The following is a 21,219-nucleotide window of genomic DNA, read 5'->3' as shown; positions in this document are numbered from 1 at the left end:
AATTGACCTGTGGTGCGTATTTTTCATACCGCAGCCAGTGTCGGATTATCATTAGGGCGGTTCGGGCGGCCGCCCAGGGCCCAAGGCTTCCAGGGGGCCCATGGCCGCTCGAACCGCAAAAGACCGCACGGGCCCCCTCATGCCCGGTGGCGTTGCTAGCACTGGAGGGGGCCCCGGTGCTAGCGGCAGCCACATTCATTTGTATCTGAGTCCTCAGATACAAACAAATATTATAGGCTGCAGGCCACATTAGGCTTGCAGCCTATCAGGCACTGGGAAGACTCTGTGCACAGGCCGGCGTGATGAGGTACTGCAGCACGCCGGTTTGCGCATGCGTCTAGTCCGGAGGCTTCACATGCGTCCAGCTTGAGCCGCCGCCACGAGAACGCAGCAAGGTAAGTAAAATATATATTAATTTTTTTAAGGTGGGGGTAGCGCTGTGCATATATTCAAGGGGGGGGAGTGCTCCGTGACACTATATACAATGGGGGGGAGTTCTCCGTGACACTATATACAAGGGGGGAGTGCTGGGTGGCCCTATATACAAGGGGGAGTGTAGCACTGTGTGGTCCTATATACAAGGGGGAGGGGAGCAATGTGAGACACTATATACAAAGGGGGGATGCTCTGTGACACTATATACAAGGGGAGAGTTCTGTTACACTATATACAAGGGGGAGGGGAGCGCTGTGTGGCACTTTATACAAAGGGAGAGCACTGTGTGCACTATATACAAGGGGGGAGCGCTATGTGGCCCTATATATAAGGGGGGAGCGCTAAGTGGCCCTATATACAAGGGGGAGCGCTATGTGGCCCTATATACAAGGGGGAGTGCTAAGTGGCCCTATATGCAAGGGGGGAGCGCTGTGTGACACTATATACAAGAAGGGGGGCTGTGTGGCGCTATCCATGCTGTGTGGCGCTCTTTACAGGGGGGCTGTGTGTAACGCTCTCTACGGGGGGATTTGTGTGGTGCTAGCTATAGGGGGGTGTGTAATATCTACAGGGGCTGTGTGTGGCGCTATCTGTGGGTGTATGTGATATCTACAGGGCACTATGTATAGGGGGCTGTGTGTGGCACTATGTACAGGGGGCTGTGTGTATGTGGTGTTTTACAGTGTGTGGTATTATTATATTCAGCGTGCAGTGTTTGGTGCTATTATATTTAGGGGCACAGTATGTGGCACCATGATAATTTTATTTTCGTTTATAGGTGTGGAAATGTTGAAAAAGTGAGGAGCAGCAGACATCTGAGTGGCAGATTCTGCAGAAATGGGTCATGGCCGGGAGAAGTCGTCATGAGCTCTGGACCAGATGGATAAGAAAAGAGGAAAAAACTACTAGAATCTGAGACGTCGTCACCTGTGAGTCACTAGATATATAGAGAATCTGTCACCTCTCCTGACAGGTTTATTATAGGAAATCCTTGTATTTCACAAAAAGTCTTTCTGCACTCCAGGACTGATAGACAATTCCCCTTGTCAGGAGGATGTGTCCCAGCACAGTGTGATACTGTCAGTATGTAAGGACACAGCCCTGTGACAAGGGGAATCGTAACACCCATTTGTTAATGCTTGCCCAAAAAGGTAGTGTTAAAAATAGGTACGGCGCGGCAGGGTGGCGGTGCGGATGCGGAAGGGGGGCTCAAGTTTGGGTAACAGCCCAGGGCCCATGGTCTACTTAATCCGCCACTGACCGCAGCGTGTCAACTCCTGTTGCGGAAAGTGGACAGGGTTGCTGCGTTTTTCAAAGGAGACGTCACCATCCCCCAACATTGTGAAAAACGCAGCAAAATATGCACCATTAAAAAATGCAGGAAATGGTGTGTTTTTTTCTGCAGCGGAACGTCTGCTACTTTCAACGGAATTGCTGCACAAATTTTCTGCAGCAATTCCGTTCTGTGTGGACAAGTCCTTAGGTGAGGATTTTACCTGCAGCTTTACCTGCGGTTTTGATGCAGATTTTCTGCACCAAATTCCTCAACGTGTGCGTGTAGCCTTACAGATTTTGCTAGGGATTTGCAGCAAATTAACCCTTTGCATTGTAAGGGTATGTTCACGCGGCCTATTTTCTGTCGTAAACGCCCCAAAAAACGACTAAAAATACAGAGGCTGAACGCCTCCAAACATCTGCCGATTTATTTCAATGGGAAAACCTGTGGTTTGTTCCCACGGGGAGTTTTTTTACGAGCCCGTTTGTAAAAACGCCCCTAAAACACCTACAAACATCTGCCCATTGCTTTCAATGGGAATTACGATGCTCTGTTCCCAGGAGCCTTTATTTTACGCGTCGCTGTCAAAATACGGCGCGTAAAATGACGGCTCGTCAAAAGAAGTGCAGGACACTTCTTGGGACGTTTTTGGAGGCGTTTTTCATTGACTCCATTGAAAAACAGCTCCAAAAACGGCCGTAAATAACGCCGCAAAAAACGCGAGTTGCTACAAAAACGTCTGAAAATCAGGAGCTGTTTTTGCCTGGTCACTACGTGTGAACATACCCTAAAGGGTAAAATACGTTCCAATTCTGCAACATAATAGGCATGCTGCTGATTTAATAATCAGCAGCACGTCCTAAATTCCATGCAGATTTTTTCTGCTGCATGCGCATGGGGTTTTGAAAATGAGTTAGGGCTTATTCAGACTAACGTGTTAAATGTCAGTGAGTGTGACGGCCGTTGTTTTAACGGCCGTCACATGGTTGCATGTATTTCTATGGGGCTATTTACGCAGCCGTTGTTTTAACGGACCGTGTAAAAATAGTACATGTCCCATTTATGTCCGTTTTTACAGATCCCTCAATAGACCCAAGTCTATGAGGGATACATGAGAACGGGTCCCACACGGGTGCAAATTGTCAGTGAAAAACTGCCATTTCGCACACGTTCGTGAACATTTTTAGTGAATTTTCAGTCCGCAATGCGCACAAGAAATAGGAGACAAATCAGCCACTTCTGAAGTGGCCTTGTTGAAACGTCCGTGTTTGGTCCATTTTATATGGACCGTATGTGGGCAGTATTTCCCAGGACGACCACAGTTCAGTGAGCCGGGCTCCTAGAATCATATTTATCTGTTATAGTTGTCTCTCGGTGGGAATACTCTCCCCGGTCCCGTACTGAAAACATGATTACAGTATGGGACAGTTTTCCCGCGGAGAGACAGGGACACCTAGCGTCATAGATAACTATGTTGCTAGGAGCCCGGCTCCCTGAACTGTGGTCGGTCCGGAAAATATGGTCGATACACGGTCCATATAAAAACGGACCGAGCACGGCCATTTGAATAAGGCCTTAGTCTATTTACACAACATAAACATAAACGTGATTTTACCGCACTTTGACTATAGCCTAACAGCACTGTTTTACCATGTTTTGTACCCTTTTTTTAATGCAATTTTTGTAATTGCGCCACAAATCACGCGTTTTTTCAGCCAATTTGAAAAACGCAGCAAAACTGCGCCATTTTTGCAGCGATTATGAAAATCGCAGCAAAAAACGCTAGGGAAACAATTTTAACATACTTTATATAATCAAGTTAAATATAATCAAGTGGGGTCAGGAGGAATGTGAAGCAGGATGGAGAGAGGGGGACACTCACCAGCCTGCAGGTCCAGTCGGCGATGTAGAGAAGAAGCTGGCTGGGGGGGTCTCTCCACACGGAGCTTCTACATGCTGCATCTTCCCCTACTGTAAGTCATCTCAGGGCCCCAGCGTTAGTTACTTCAGAGTAAGGAACGGGCCCTATTACAATGCAGGGTCCGTTCCTTTCTCCGAGTGACTAACGCTGGGGCCCTCAATGAGATGTGATAAGTTACTGAGAAGTGACGTGCCCCTATTTCTCATCATCCTGACGGCAGTACCAGCTCTACTGCCGTGATGGCGGCCCTGTTTAGGACACCCCCATACACATTAGATAGTCTTCAGTTCATGCCAAATTAACAGGGTTTGATCAAATTTCATCTTAAAAGGTAACCCATTGTTAGAAAATCACCAATTGTGTAAATCAAGCTTTTATGTTAAATATATTTAATTAAAAAATTTGGTGTGTTTTTTTATTTTTTAATATATGTAAACAAATTTGTGAAATATTGCAGTTTTTTCATTGGTTACTCAGCTCTCATGAGAAACTAACACTTCCTATTTTATAGAGGTCACTTTTCAGCAATGATCTCGTTATCATCAGACATCAGAATGAGAATGAAAGGTGACACATCTATTATAAATTATTGTGGATGTATGGTTCATGTCTAGTTTCTCACAATGCTGATATTATATAGTCTATCCTCCTCAATTTTTTGGTTTTAATTGGCACCAGCACACCACACATTTGACCCAGCTGACTTTAATTTAGGAATGACCTCATAAGTGTTTCTGCTCTTCCTTGTGCTCTCAGTGGTAACTGAGAGCGCATCGTAATGTGAACTTATTCCTTCTGTTCATATGTTATGGTACTGTGGGGTGGCGTCTGTTGCTGTAGTGCTGAACTTGTGGCGGGACGTGGCCCAGAGCCAAGGAGGCTTGGCACAGCCTGATAGCATGAGTGCTTTTCGGCCCCTGGGTTGTTCCCTCTGCAGGAGTGGTGCTGCGGTGGAAATGGCCACCATGCGGTGCTGCAACCGATAGAGTAGGGACCCACTTTGAACAAGGTCGCCGTGAAGTGGCAAGTGGGCTTATACAGTTTGATCAAAATGTTAAAAAGGAACCTCATGTCATGTTTATAAATTATGCCTAGCGGCTCAGATCAACGTATATATTGTGGATGTGCGGTCCATGTCTAGTTTCTCACAATGCTGATATCTATTATAAAGCTGGAGAAGGATAACACAGAATCACATTATTAACCATAGGTGATAGGGCAGAGAAGTTACTCCTACCTCTTCCCCTTCCCTGCACAGGGACAAATGCACATATAACAGAGCATGCTCACTACACTCTCCCATAGAAGTCAATGAGTTGTTTTCTGATTTCTTATGTCCAGATGTTATAAAGTAAATATCTCAAACTGCTGTTGCAGCAGCTCAGGCAAGTTGGATGCCCCCATATTCATGCAAATAAATAAAAAATATGAAATCAGAAAATAAAAACAGATTAGTAATAATAATAATAATAATAATAGATACAATAAAAGATACATTCCCTTTAGAAATATTTAGGCAAATGTACCATAAGAGTTTTGTTAAATATCTGTATGATGAATTCATTTCTAATAAATAATTAAAAACTTCAATCTCGTAAAAATTAGATTTTTTAAAAAACGTAAGTCACAAATTAACTTTGCCATATATTTTAAAAAAAAATGTCAAATTTAAAAAAGTTCCTAGAAGTTTATTAGTTTATATATTTCTATAAATTAAGAAAACTGTCCATAGCTATATTAGCATAAAAAATTAAGCTAATTCTGAATAGATCTAGTAAGAAGGATGGCAGCCCAAGGCCAAGAGACAGCAGGTTTGAAACATCACAACAGCAATGAAAAAAAATGTGGAAAACGGCTTAGTGGCTCCAAGGCATAATAGCACCCAAACGCCCTCCATTGTAAAAAAGAGCTATTTGGGAGCGTTTAGTCTGTGGTGCAGATGTTACCACATTTTTTCTGCAGTTGAATTGTGCAGCAGAATATATATGGTAATCTATAACATGACGATCTCTCTTTGACAAGCAAAATTGGGTATATATTAAAATAAAATGTTTTATTAAACTGAAATATTCAATAATATAATACATAAATTAATTGATGATTATATATAACATTAAGATGGCAAGAAATAAGATGCAAATAAAATTTTACTCCGTAAAATTTGTGTACAAATCACTTTTTGGGCATACCTCTTTCACTGCTCATACTATATCGTAAATTTGTTTTTCAAATTCTGTAACTGCACAGAACTTACTTAGGATAGCACGGACTTTCTAATTGTAAGATTAATGCATGTCTTATTAAGGCCTGTCTAGCTTTTATCAATTGTAACAATCCCCCACGCCTTCGCACAATGTTCGTAAAAGCTAGGAGACACCTGAGAACTTTAGGGCAATCACTGGAACCAATAGATGCCATAGAGAAGTGAAACTGAGCATTCACAACCCCATACAATGTCTCCACCATCTCCAACTTTCCCGGTGATATGGCGGAACACCAGGATGGTTAATAGAGGATAGGCATATTCCATTACCATAGAGTATTTTCCTGCTCAGAAATTCGACTGTGGGTGTTTTAAGAAAATATTTGTCTATTTATAATATGTATATATGTGCTCATTGATATTGCAAAGGGGTTCATTTTCTGCATAGTTTGGTCATGGTTGAGCACAGCCAGGAGGAGGATGATGGGAAAAATAGTCGCCATACAATTTTACTCTCCATGACTTGTGTATGTGCAGAACGGTGAGTATCACAGCCCAGCACATGAAAGGATGAAAGTTCTTACATATTATCTAGAACAATACCAGGGTATTATCTTTATAACTATTTGTTAGTGTCACACTAGCATCATGCCCTCCCTTTAAAAAGATGCAATGACAGCTATGTCAGATCTATTTGTAAAAGGATACTGGCAAATCCTGTAGGACTCTATTGACTCTAATAGTCTATGCCAGGCCTCCATCAGGGTTTCTTGTTTTTTTTTAACGATGAGAATAGCACTGCAGACTGTGCTATTCTTTCCGTTAAGAATTTGGAAAGCCTGACAGAATCCCTGACGGACCCCATTAATGCTTATGGGAACAAGAGCCTTAGGTAATACACTTCTATTTGACTCAAATTAGATAATAAACTATGAAATTGTCCTGTGGATATGTGGATCATTAAAAAACATAGTATTCTGCAATGTTTTTGAAATGTCCTTACCAATTTTGTATAGTTATTCCTTTTGTCAAATCCTTTCCATGGGCCATAAAAACTTGAAATTCGGGTTTTAAAAAAGTTATAGTCTATCAACAAGCCATCCACTTTCAGTAACAAAAAAAGTACTGCAGTACTTAACACACTAATGATTGTCAATTTTCTGTTTGTTACTCTCAATACCACAATTAATAACTTGTGAAATGTTAAAAAAAAAAGACTTTTTTAATAAAGTATCCTTACCTGCTGGGAAACGCTCTATTGTAGGCAAGTTGTCGACCTGTAAGGTGGCATTACCCCCACTTCTTGTAAATCGTACTACGTGGTACTTCCCATCATTAATAATGGCATTAACTTCTTCAATTGAGATGTCATCTGTTCCAACATTAAATTTGACTCCGATTTTTCCTTGGTGCTGGTAACAAAGACAAAATAGCGCTAATTAGAATTTGTCTTATGAAGAATGTGAATGGCGTATAGCTGTCTGTCTTCTCTTAGGGTTTTATTTTCGCGAGCAAGTCTCTTGACATTTCACTAAGTCTGGGACATCTTGTTCATGGATAATTGATATTCTAAATCAGTTCCAGTATTTTTACTGATGGATTGAATTTGTATTTTTCTCTTTGCCTCTGCAATTTACAAAAGCGAACAAAACCTTTTTTCTTGCTTTATAAACCTCATAAAATCATGTGTGACTGAAAATTTCAAATTTTTGATGCTTTGTGTAAACTCCACAAACCAATGAATGGCAACAATTCAATAGGAGCTCAAGGAGAACAGGTCCTTCCACAATATTAGCATGAAGAATTTGCGCTGTAAGTATAAACGATTGGCTACTAAGATATTTTATAGAAGAACAACAGTTACAGAAATAATGTATTCCTGTTTTTTTGTAATTATGATGACACCGCTCAAGTTTCATGATACTGAAAAATGTCAGATATTTTGTGCCCTAAAGAACTTTCGTAACTTAAAGTACAGTGTCTTCCATCGTGAGTATAGCCTAAGAGTTTATGGACACAATGAACCCTATTTGGCAGCACAAACAGTCTCTATGATCCCAAAGTACGGACCAGTAGGCACTCTATGCACCCCATATGGGGTCATTCTGTGGCACAGAAAACTTCTGTAACACCGCATGCCATGGAACATGCCACAATTTATTGCACGATAGATTGCATATAAATCTGTAAGAGAGAACCTTCGTGTACCTCTATATAAAATTTACCTATTTGGCCTAATTTTGTAGTTAGCTACAGGCACAGTGTTACGGATCTGAACAACACTGATGTAAAAGCGGCAATGTGCATGAGGCCTTAGATTACATAACTACATAAGGTGCTCTGGGACAAAACCTTTGCAAAAATTTCATATAATACATTAGAATTCATAGAGGCTATAAAAAGTATTGAATGGTCAAGTTCATCCTACAGGAAATAAGATTAGTAGTCTAAGTTTGATTAAATGGTAAAATACTTTAGTTATAAATGATGTTGCCCTCCAAAAAATCTGTAGCATAGATATAGTACACTGGTGTTCATTATATAAAACTCTACAAATATTTGCATGATGCCGAGTGTTACGTAATAAATACTCAACCAATGAAAGATAATATTAGCAAGTTACTTTGATATTTGGAGTACCATTGGTACTCCAGGAATGACATTATGGTGGTGGTGGTAATGATGAATTCTTGGGGTGTAATCTGTATTAGTTTATGATATATTTCCCTATGGGCAGTCTGGTAAATGTTATTTTACTTTTATAGTGTCTTTCTATTTTTTCCATTACCTTTCACTTTTAAGCAAATAAGTCTAAAGAGTAGGCTTTTGTCTGAATGAGTCTGAAGACTGGTGTTCAGTGAGGATTCTGTCCAATCAGATTCTGCATAGTATATCAGATCACATGATTGACCAATCAACTGCTTAAAAATATGGCTGAACCAGGACCGGACCCATCAATAATATGCATCAGCAGCCATGTTTTTAAGATACAGAGATAAAATTCAGCACAGTTACAGTGTAAGTTACTGGAAGAAAATAACAGTCATATAGAGCAGGATATATTTACCATATGGGAGTAATGTCCTAACATTTCTATTGCTGTTTTCTGGCATAGAAAAGTCACAAAAGGGCCAAGAACACTTTTGGTCTTTTCTGCCACCCTCGCCTCTTTTGATGGAAAAGGCTGTGTCTTCGGTAAATGGGGCATGGTCACCAAATTTATTATAATTTATGCCAGTAAACTAGGAGCTAGGAGCTGGCGTAGATTTCACTCTATGAGGCGTAGCAAAGTAGAGGCCTGGACTGAGCCCCTACCTTGCACACCCAGTGGACAATAAAAAAAAAAATGATGCTCCCCTAACCACTGCTCTTCTTCTACACTCTGGCTCCCTCATTACTACTGCACAGCTGATACAGCATAATGACGATGGGCAGCATCATGACATACGGTATGTGACGCAGCACTGATGAAGTTAAAGTGCTGTGTTGCATATACGGTCCTAACGCTGGTTGGCGTCATGACATTGTATGAGTCACCCTCGAATGATGAAGGAGCCAGAGAGGGAAAAGAGGAGCACTTAGGTATGTATGTGTTTTTCATGTTATGGGCGATGTGGGGCCAGTGTATGTTACACGGCAGTGGTCGTACGCTACAATTGTGGTGAATATCCTAGCCAAGAGATGCAACACATTTATTAAAAGGCTTTCGCACTTTATTCTAATTGATCTTTTTATTAAGACTGGCCTAAGACGGTCTTAATAAATTCCCCCCTATAATTCTAATAGTATTAATAAACTATGCCTGGTACATTCATGGCATTAAAAAAAACAAGTCATTGATACCATAAACACTCTTACGGGCATTACACTTATCATGGGTCCTTGTTGAATATCTGTAATAATTAACAGCATTGTTCCTTTACTGTACATCCTCAATGATAGTGAATTATTCCAAGTGCGTTGAATTACAGCTGGCAGCAGATTTGCTCTTAAATTTAAGTATACCATAGATAAGTATTACAAAGAAAGATCCGAGGCATGCAATATCTTTGTTTGTAAATTTTGTTAATCACACTAAAATACAAAACACAGCATGTAAACTACCATGAATCAACTCTGCAACATTACACTAATACCCTAATTCCATCTTATGTGAGAAGAACACATACTGAGCTTCATATTTTTTCTATTTCATTATGATTAGAAATTCTGTAGCAGCAGACAAATGAAAGAACGTAAAGATTTGCCAGTATAGAGCGTCTCAACAACTCAAGACAAGGTTATCTCACACGTATGCGGGTGTCAGAATTACAATATACATGTCATAATGTTCTTTAACTAGCTCACTAATAGATGCTGATAACAATAGCTTTCCCATTTTTAGCCCTAGGGTGATACATAATGTAAGCAAGGAAAAAATACATTCAGTAAATGTGAGCCAAATGCATTCTAATATGGGTAAAATATGTCACTCACCCTGCAGATCATTATGCCCTGGTTCATTTTTATTCTTTTACAGGTTTATACTAGTTGTACTGTGGTATATAATTCACTCAAAAGTATGAAAAAACAAATCTCTAAGGGCTTATTCAGTAGAGCATATTATACGTCCGTGTGCTGTTCGTTATAAAAACGGACAGCACAGGGACCCATGCAATTCAATGGGGCTGTTCACATGGCCGTTGTTGTAAAGGACCGTGTGAAGGGCCAGTGAAAAAATAGGACATGTCCTATTTTCGTCAGTTTTCACGGATCCCTCAATAGACTCAAGTCTATAAGGGATTCGTGAAAACGGGTCCAACGTGGGTGCGACTCGGATGTGAAAGGTGTCTGTTTTCCACGTCCGAGTTTACACTCGTTCGTCTGAATAAGACCTAACTCCAAACTAGCCGAGGAATTCTGTATTGATGATCTACACTACCGTTCAAAAGTTTAGGGTCACTTAGAAATGTCCTTATTTTTGCAAGAAAAGCACAGTTTTTTTCAATGAAGATAACATTACATTAATCAGAAATACACTCTATACATTGTTAATGTGCTAAATGACTATTCTAGCTGCAAACGTCTGGTTTTTAATGCAATATCTACATAGGTGTATAGAGGCCCATTTCCAGCAACCATCACTCCAGTGTTCTAATGGTACATTGTGTTTGCTAACTGTGTTAGAAGGCTAATGGATGATTAGAAAACACTTGAAAACCCTTGTGCAATTATGTTAGCACCGCTGTAAACAGTTTTGCTGTTTAGAGGAGCTATAAAACTGACCTTCCTTTGAGCAAGTTGAGAATCTGGAGCATTACATTTGTGGGTTCAATTAAACTCTCAAAATGGCTAGAAAAAGAGAGCTTTCATGTGAAACTCGACAGTCTATTCTTGTTGTTAGAAATGAAGGCTATTCCATATGAGAAATTGCCAAGAAACTGAAGATTTCCTACAACGGTGTGTACTACTCCCTTCAGAGGACAGCACAAACAGGCTCTAACCAGAGTAGAAAGAGTAGTGGGAGGCCCCGCTGCACAACTGAGCAACAAGACAAGTACATTAGAGTCTCTAGTTTGAGAAATAGACGGCTCACAGATCCTCAACTGGCAGCTTCATTAAATAGTACCCGCAAAACGCCAGTGTCAACGTCTACAGTTAAGAGGCGACTCCGGGATGCTGGCCTTCAGGCCCGAGTGGCAAAGAAAAAGCCATATCTGAGACTGGCTAATAAAAGGAAAAGATTAATATGGGCAAAAGCACACAGACATTGGACAGAGGAAGATTGGAAAAAAGTGTTATGAACAGACGAATCGAAGTTTGAGGTGTTTGGATCACACAGAAGAACATTTGTGAGACGCAGAACAACTAAAAAGATGCTGGAAGAGTGCCTGACGCCATCTGTCAAGCATGGTGGAGGTAATGTGATGGTCTGGGGTTGCTTTGGTGCTGGTAAAGTGGGAGATTTGTACAAGGTAAAAGGGATTTTGAATAAGGAAGGCTATCACTCCATTTTGCAACGCCATGCCATACCCTATGGACAGCGCTTGATTGGAGCCAATTTCATCCTACAACAGGACAATGACCCAAAGCACACCTCCAAATGATGCAAGAACTATTTAGGGAAGAAGCAGGCAGCTGGTATTCTATCTGTAATGGAGTGGCCAGCACAGTCACCAGATCTCAACCCCATAGAGCTGTTGTGGGAGCAGCTTGACCGTATGGTACGCAAGAAGTGCCCATCAAGCCAATCCAACTTGTGGGAGCGGCTTCTGGAAGCATGGGGTGAAATTTCTCCCGATTACCTTAGCAAATTAACAGCTAGAATGCCAAAGGTCTGCAATGCTGTAATTGCTGCAAATGGAGCATTCTTTGACAAAAGCAAAGTTTGAAGGAGAAAATTATTATTTCAAATAAAAATCATTATTTCTAACCTTGTCAATGTCTTGACTATATTTTCTAGTCATTTTGCAACTCATTTGATAAATATAAGTGTGAGTTTTCATGGAAAGCACAAAATTGTCTGGGTGACCCAAAACTTTTGAACGGTAGTGTATCTTATTTCAGTGTTTGGAAGTCCAATTTTAGAGGATTGTCTAGTTTAGAAAATACCCTTAAATACCCTTTAAGATAATTCTAGAGAATTATTGGCCAGAGCAGAAAAAAATGACTGTTCGTAAAAAAAAGTACAGAATAAAACGTAACTTTTACTTGCTTATTTGAGATAAAAAAAGGAAGATCTCCTTTTAAGGGAGGAGGGGTGATTGGTCAATATGGTGTAGGGACAAACAACTGACCCTGGTATAGCCTAGCAGGTCACACTACCTAATCTGAGTAACGCTTATACTTAAGGGATAACTCCAACCTCAAACCTAGATGCCCTGTTAATGGCCTAACCATTAGTTGAGAATATCGGGTACGTAGGTGGGGTAAGAGAACAGACACACACTCTGAGATCAGTGCAACAGTGCTTAGCTTGCCGGGGGTCGCGTAACAGAGCAGACGGGTAACAAAGAGCGTCTCTTGCTCTGGAGCACCTATTACTTTTGTGCACTACATAGACAGCCCATTGATTTCAATGGTGATTATGTAATGCTTCATTTCTCCTGTGGTGGCGCTGCACGGAAATTAAACACTGCACATGTGTGTCCATCACATGCCCCATCCTCTGTAAGTAAAGAATAAGGGTATGTTCACAAGTGTGAATGGGGTTGTTTCTGCAGAATGTGAAAGCGTTTCTGCAAACCCCATTCAAATGAATAGGACATTTGCAAACATTTCTGCAACAAATCTGCCTCATGTGAACTTTCCCTAAGGGTTTCCATTTACGTACTACAAGCAGAGATCTTGAACACCATGGAGTGATACATCAAGCATACTACAAATTGCAGAACCCAGTGCCCCTGTATACACATGTGTCCACTTGGCACCATGAACAATAAATATAGATTATTCTTAAAGTAATTTATGTTGCTCCATATGCTCATGATGCTGTGTGCCAGATGACATTCATCGTCATTATTGTTGCATCAATTAGAATACTTGCATTGCAGGAACCTTGATCACAAGTCCTGAATCTTTTGATCAGTAAGTTTGATGTTCACTAATTACAGCCATCACTTTACTCCTACACATTCTAAACAGGAGATCAAATACTTGATACAATTTACTTTATGAAATGATATTTTCCACAGTGTTATCTCTTATGTAATCTGCCGTTAGTTCTACACTGTATATAAATCATAGATCATAATGCCATCACATTCTGCATCACACGGCATCAAATTGGCTAGGTGGGTGGCCCACGTATAGCGATTGCACCACGGCCCAAGAGCTTGAAACTTTATCATTAACTATAAACAATATTACTTGTAACTATACCAAACCACTTACAACTAGGAGGCAGCAATAACTACCATTTAGGAGGTATCAGCACAATAAGCATATATTCCTTTGTTTTACATTTTGATTAAGTTCTCGTATGATCAGAGCTCCTTATAGCTACTTCACCTGTCAATGCTGAAAACCACTTTGTTTTTACGAAAACAAATACGAAGTATTATCTGTGTTACAATTTTTCTCATTATTCAAACATTTCAATATCCATTATTAAAGGGTAACTAAATGTTCGACAAACTTATGACATGTCATAAGTTTTGATTGGTGGGGGTCCGAGCACTGAGACCCCCACCCATCGCTAAAACGAAGCTGAAAAAGTGCTAGTGTGAGCACTCAGCCGCTTCGTTTCTGTTCGGCTTTTTCCGGAAATCAATGTATCTGAGTACGAGCTCAATAGAAAGTCTATGAGCCTGTACTCTGATACATCAGCTTTCCGGAAAACGCCGATCAGAAACTAAGCGGCTGAAGAGCTCACACGAGCACATCTGCCGCTTCGTTTTAAGCGATTGGTGGGGGTCTCAGTGCTCGGACCCCCACCAATTAAAACTTCTGACATGTCACTATGACATGTCAGAAGTTTTTCAAATGTTTAGTTACCCTTTAAGGAATTCATCAGAATATATGTTTCTGCTAGGAAAACTGGGAGACTGCAGGTGTCAACACAGTGTGGAGACTAGAGGAATCTAAGATTACCGCTTCACCCATATTGCCACTGGAGGGAATCAGTAGTCTTAGGGCACGTTCAGACGTGACAGATTTGCTGCGGAATTCCGCTGCGGACAGGGCGCAGTGCAAATCTGCGGCAAACTTTTTTTTGGGGGTTTCTTTAGCTTTTAGTGCAGACATTGCAGAAAACAACGGTGCGGACACTAGCTTACGGGACAGAATTTACATTCTGCAGCATACACAGTCTGTTGTGGAGAAGCAACGGATTTTGAACGCGGATTTCAGCTTTACAATTCAAAAGCTGAAATCTGCGGCAAGTCCGCAGTAAAATCCACCACATATGGACAAACCCTAAAATATGCAAATTTCATTATGCAATTGGTGCAAATTTGTGGCAAAATCTGCAGCGGAAATTTTTTGGAACATCTGAACGGGCCCTTACAGTCTTGGTATCATCCGTCAACATGACTACCCCCGGGATGTGATTTTATTGCGTGAAGGTTATAAGGACAGTTTCCCTTTTTATTTTTTTAGCGGGGGTCTTGTATTTTAACATTTATCCTGAAAGTGTAGAGTAATTGTAATCTTTGAATTCTCTGCCTCTCTCACGTAACATTAGGACAGCGTCCCAAAAACTTGAGAAGTAATTCTAATCGAGACCCACAGTTTACTTGCCCTTTTCTTAGGACTGCTGTAACATCAGGGAAATTAAGAAAACGTTTACTAGACAAAAAAATGTAATTGACTATTAGGGCATGACCACACATGGCGGAATTCCTCCGCAACTGTCCGCATCAATGCCGCACCTAATCCGGGTTGCGGATTACGGCTGCGGATCTGCACAAAATGTGCAGAAAATTGATGCGGACTGGCCGCTGCGGACTGCAGGAAAAGTGCTTCCCTTCTCCCTATTCAGTGCAGGATAGAGAGAAGGGACAGCACTTTCCCTAGTGAAAGTCAAAGAAATTCATACTTACCGCCCGTTGTCTTGGTGACGCGTCCCTCTTTCGGCATCCAGCCCGACCTCCCTGGATGACGCTCCAGTCCATGTGACCGCTGCAGCCTGTGCTTGGCCTGTGATTGGCTGCAGCCGTCACTTACACTGAAACGTCATCCTGGGAGGCCGGACTGGAGACAGACGCAGGGAGTTCTCGGTAAGTATGAACTTATATATTTTTTTACAGATACATGTATATTGAGATCGGTAGTCACTGTCCCGGGTGCAGAAACAGTTACTGCCGATCGCGTAACTCTTTCAGCACCCTGGACAGTGACTATTTACAGACGTCTCCTAGCAACGCTCCCGTCATTACGGGAGCCCCATTGACTTCCTCAGTCTGGCTGTAGACCTAGAAATACATAGGTCCAGCCAGAATGAAGAAATGTCATGGTAGTAAAAACAATACGCTCCGCAGCACACATAAGATCTGCGGACTTCATTGCGGAATTTTGACTCTCCATTGAAGTCAATGGAGAAATTCCGCCATGAGTCCGCAACCAGTCCGCCACTGCTCCGCAACAGACAGAGCATGCTGCGGACACCAAATTCCGCTCCGCAGCCTATGCTCCGCAGCGGAATTGTACGCATCGTGTAAACGAACACTGCTAAATTAAAGTGAAAGTCAATGGAGAAACGGCTCCGCTGCGGATTAACGCTGCGGAGTGTCCGCAGCGGAATTTAAGTGAAGTTCCGCCATGTGTGAACCCGCCCTTAAAGGTCTTACAGAAAATACAAAATAGCTTAAACGACAGTTGCGTTAAAAGCATGATAATTCCGAAATCAAGGAATATTGTGAAATATCTTAATTTCCCGTACTGAATCAAAATATTTCCATTAGATATGTCTGAGATCCATTTAAGAAATGACAGTGTTATTATTATACGGGAGATGATCATCGGTGTTCGTGCATCTTTTTTTATGACTGGACAAGAAGTTCACATTAGTTATTGGCTTCTAACTTGTGAATTTTTCAGAGTTGTAATGTGAGCAAAACATATAGAATTACAGTGTACAGTAATAATATTTCTAGTCTTTAACCTTTAAAAACTGAAAAGGATAACAACCACTGTGAGTGAAATATGAGATTAAGCCCACTGCTAGCATCTTGTCTGATTTTCCTGCATTTTGTATTATTACGTTTTCTTAGTCTATTTAAGCATTAAATATGACAAATGTCAAACTTAAAGGGATTTTCGAGAATTTTACTTGATAGCCTGTCTTTAGGACAGGCCATTAATTTGCGATTGGTGGGGAACTCACACCGACCGATCTCACTGGATCGCCATGGCCACTTTTGCTGAAGTACCTGACACAACGATGTCCATAAACATGTTACTGTGTCTGATACTGCCGCTCAGCCCATTCAAGTGAACAGGACTTAGCCACGGAACCAAATACAGTTGCATGGATACGTATTTTGCTACATTGGTACTACAATAAGCACCACTTCATTCTTCTTGTCAGTGGGGGTCCTGAGGGAGAAACACCCCTCAATAACACAATGATGGCCTACCCAATCTGTCAATCAAATTACATCAATTTCCATCTCAGTAACTACAGACTATAGTCTTTCAATTATGGTCACAACAGGGATGTACACAGACAAGTGAGGGCTCCTGTGGAAAAACAACATAATGGCCCTTTTTTGCCAACATACCCGCAAAATTTTCTTTTTTAAAATTTTAAATAAATTATTTACATATGGGTCTGAGAGAGAATTGGGCAGGAAGACATTACCCACACAGCGAGAAGCAGGTATGGAAGATGGCTCTGAATCTTGAGCTAAGTTGGGAGGACACATGCTTGAACAAGGGGATAAAATGCAGATACTTAGAAAAAAAAGTGGTAATATGTATGGAGCAAGGGCTTATGTTTTATTGGTAAAGTGGAGTTTTTGTAGAAGAATTAGTCTTTAATCATCCTTTCAAATACAAATAAGAGTGTAGTCCATTTATTAGCTGGTTTGTAAAATGTAGTTTACTGAAAACCAAAGAGTATACTTGGCCTTGGTATTGTTGGATCCAACACATCGCATTGGAGCAAACGAATGCTGCATTAGAAATATCTAATATATCCATCTATTATTTTTTTCATTCCAATTGCCATCTATTTAACGCAATACTGTAATTTGTGATTGTCATTATGATCAATTTTATTTTAATATACAATACAAAGGGTTTTCAAAACTGACTTCCAACCCAAAAAAATGTTGTTTCATTTTGGTTTGAAAACAACTGAATTAATAAGCAAATAACCTCAAAATAGTTGTTTACCAGTATTCAAATGTCAAAAAATAGCCTTATGCCATCCCAAGGGATGGCATAGTAACAGCTGTACTGTCCTTGCTAGGAAAAGTTATCCAAAAAGTTCAGTATCTTGACTTAATTAAGTTTGCAAATAATGCTTTCCTCTTTATAATAGTGATGGAAAAATAACTTAGTTTGTAAACATTCTTCTATCATCTTCATTATATTTTTTCTCCCTATATTCAGGATGCATGCTTGAAAAAAACATACTGTGCTTCATTTACCAAAACTGTCTGAAAGCATAACTGGCCTTATTGCCCATAGCAACCAATCAGAGCTCAGTTTTCACTACTTAAACTGCCCTGGAAAAATAAAAATTACAACGTGATTTGTTGCTATGGACAAAAAGGTTTGTTTTGATGTATTGATGTATTTAGTTGATTTATTAATATTCCATTAACTTTTTAAACTTCTGTCCATCTTTCCTGTTCCTTGAAATGTGGTTAGGTAGAGATATAGGTAGAGATATAATATAAAGTGTCTGGCCCCCAATACAAAATATGTAACAGAGACCCTCAATTATTACATGTCATTTATAATACTGGTTTTCTCCCATGGGGAAAATGCAGTCTCCAGGATTTGGGTACAAATTAAACCTCTATATTTACGACACTCTGGTTAGCGGTTGCCCAGAAGAGAGTAATTGCAAGACATTTCCCCATTACATCAGGAATTCATAAAGTTGTCAGTGCTCCTATGAGCAGAACATTTTTGTTGGGAGTTCCTATATGAGAAAAAGGTTGGGAACGACAGGCCTAAATATCACCATGGTCATGGTTCCCTAGATCAGCACCTTGGGAAAGTATGTATCATGCCCTATGTAATGAGGTTAAAGTACAGGGGTTAAATGTGCTCTATTAGTTTGACATTCTATATTAAAACCATTAAACCCTTTTAAATACTATACTAAATGTTATAGAAATACCTAGCCATAGAGTTAAAAGTTCTCCAATACAGAATCTGCCTTAAAGAGATGATTACTAAGATAATTGAGAAATAATTGATCACTTAGAGGTTACTAGATAATAATTAATTTTAAGCTTTTAAAAAATATAGCCAATGGCAAGTTCCATAAATAAATATATCATTGGAATTGCTGTAAGCTATCTACATTTTTTACATTTATAGTATATTAATATATATATATATATATATATATATATATTTATAATATTATTATTATATTATTATATTATTATTATTATTATTATTTTCATATTAAATTAAGATATTACAAAATTTCAGAAAGTTTTTGGAACCTTCTTAAAGTAATTTCTTATTGCATAACACAGTTTGAAGATTTTTGTCCCTTCGAAGACACTAGTTCACAGATGACAACTCCAAGCTCTTATTTAATTAAGAAAGATTCTTGAAATGAAGGAGGGGATGTTAAGTGGCTAGCAGATGTGAGAAGTCTTTCTGGCCTGTAGCGGAATATCACTCGCATTAAGGAAGTGCAAATGATTTGCAGAAATACATAATTAAATCTCTTGCTAGGAAATATAGTATTCACCCCTTCAGAACTGAAATACCAAGCAATACAATAAATACCATTATTGCAATTGCCCTTGGGAGTTTTCGAGTTTAAAATAAACCATATTTTATTACAATACTAAAGATTGTGTTAGCATACAGCCAATGGAGAGATATAGCAAAACAAATAAAATATTAAGAGAAATTAAGCCAATAAATCATGTGCATTAGATTTAATATACCCTTTTCATTAAATTACCCTGTTGACTACCAAACCACTACCTGAAGATCTATGTACTATGATTGCATTACTTCACCAGTGATTTCAGTGATTTATAGCTGACACGACACCATTGCCCTAGGAACCACCTCAAAAATGCAACAGTTTTAAAAGACATATGGTATAGGGCTACAAACAGCAGCCGGCTGAATCTTATTATCCACTCAGCACCATTACTTCTCTATACAGAATTACATTTTCCTACCAAATATATAGTAAAGAATAATTTAGTCACTAAGCATTTACAATTTGTATCAATAACAAGAGATATTTATCTCAATGCCTTATGTGGATTTGAAAACGCTTAAAGGAAAATTTTTGCTGAAGGTACAGAATATTTTTATAATGAAGATATGAATATATAAGAATTGCTATAAATTGACCTATATACAATATCTATGTGTGCAATAAAATAGAGAAGATGTTAACATTTTGGAGCTATTTTGTTTATAGAATGAGACCATAAAACACAGTTTAAAGGTTATAGAGGTGTCAGGTTAGTTTTCAGACTGAACTGTTTTTTAATCATTTATACAGGACCTGGGCAGTAGAGTGACTCAGTGGCAGGCATTATTTACTTGCTGCACTGGAAGCCTGGGTTCAAATAGGATAGAGGGTAAGATATAGTTCTATACTATCCTTTTGTTTGTGTGGGTTTCCTCTGGGTTCTTTGGTTTCCTCCTACATGGCAAAAACAGATTGATTCATAGAGTACCAACCAACATTTGCCTCCCTATTTACAGAAAACTTTCAAGCCTTGCCCCGATCTGACCGAGAACGCCCACAAATAACTCAGAGAATGTTCACTTTTATGCAAATTTCCAAAAGCCCACCTACTTTGTGACCAGTTTTCTGGACTATCCCGAGATAAAGCAGATAGTTGGGAGGTATAATCTAATTAGATTCTTATGAATTTTACCCTAATGTGTTTGAGATAGTAATTACTGATTGCGAGTCCCAATGGGGACAGTAAGTGATGTCAATATCTGTAATGTAGCGTATGAGCTAATATAACTTGTTCCCATTATATCCTGAACAAGGTAAATGGCTGGATTCAGGGCCGGCGTCAGCACATGGCAAAGCAGGGCAAGTGCCAGGCCCACTACCCTTGGAGGGGCCCACTCAGCCGCCAGCTTCTTTACACTGCCGTCATGGCTTCTCCAGGATCGGAATCACCGACCAGAGAGTTGCCGACACTCTTGCCTGGGATTCCGTCCTAGTGGGAGCCCCTGTCTAGGAGTGGAATCCCCCCAGAGTGTTGCCATCACTCTGGATGGAGATTCTGATCCTAGAGGGAGCCCCTGACATCCATGTCCATATATGGACAGTGACTTCATGTGCTCCTCCAGGACCAGAATCCCCAGCCAGAGCGTTGCCGATGCTCTGGCCAGGGAATTCGTTATGGACAGTGACGTCAGGGGCTCCTCCTGAAGCGGAATCCCAGGCCAGACTGTTGCCGATGGTCTGGCCTGGTATTCTGCTCCTGGAGGTGCCCCTGACATCACTATCCATACATGGATAGTGACATCAGGGGCTCATCCTGGAGCAGAATCCTCGGCCAGAGCTTTGCCGATGCTCTGGCAGGGGATTCCGCTCTTGGAGAAGCCCCTGACATCACTATCCATAAATGGACAGTGACATCAGGGGTTCCTCCAGCAGAGGAATCCCCGGCCAGAGCGTTGGCAAAGCTCCGGCTGGGGAGTCCACTCCTAGAGGGAGGCCCAATGGCGCTATCAACAGGAAGGGTGTGTGTGGCACTATCTACAAGGGGGGTGTGTTTG

At 40.3% G+C, this 21,219-nt stretch overlaps 1 protein-coding gene across 16 annotated transcripts in view; it reads right to left on the bottom strand.

The window, feature by feature from the left end:
- Nucleotides 1-21,219, bottom strand: part of NRXN1 (neurexin 1) — a 1,175,924-nt gene that overhangs the window by 122,562 nt on the left and 1,032,143 nt on the right. For all 16 annotated transcript variants that reach the window (XM_075863167.1, XM_075863168.1, XM_075863178.1 and 13 more), the window contains one exon: nt 7,076-7,247. In XM_075863167.1, coding sequence (XP_075719282.1) covers nt 7,076-7,247 — 172 coding nt within the window. The remainder of the gene's footprint in view (nt 1-7,075; nt 7,248-21,219) is intronic.

The sequence above is a fragment of the Rhinoderma darwinii genome, chromosome 4 (assembly GCF_050947455.1).
Source record: "Rhinoderma darwinii isolate aRhiDar2 chromosome 4, aRhiDar2.hap1, whole genome shotgun sequence".
NCBI lineage: Eukaryota > Metazoa > Chordata > Amphibia > Anura > Rhinodermatidae > Rhinoderma > Rhinoderma darwinii.
This window is presented reverse-complemented; position numbering and strand designations above follow the sequence as displayed.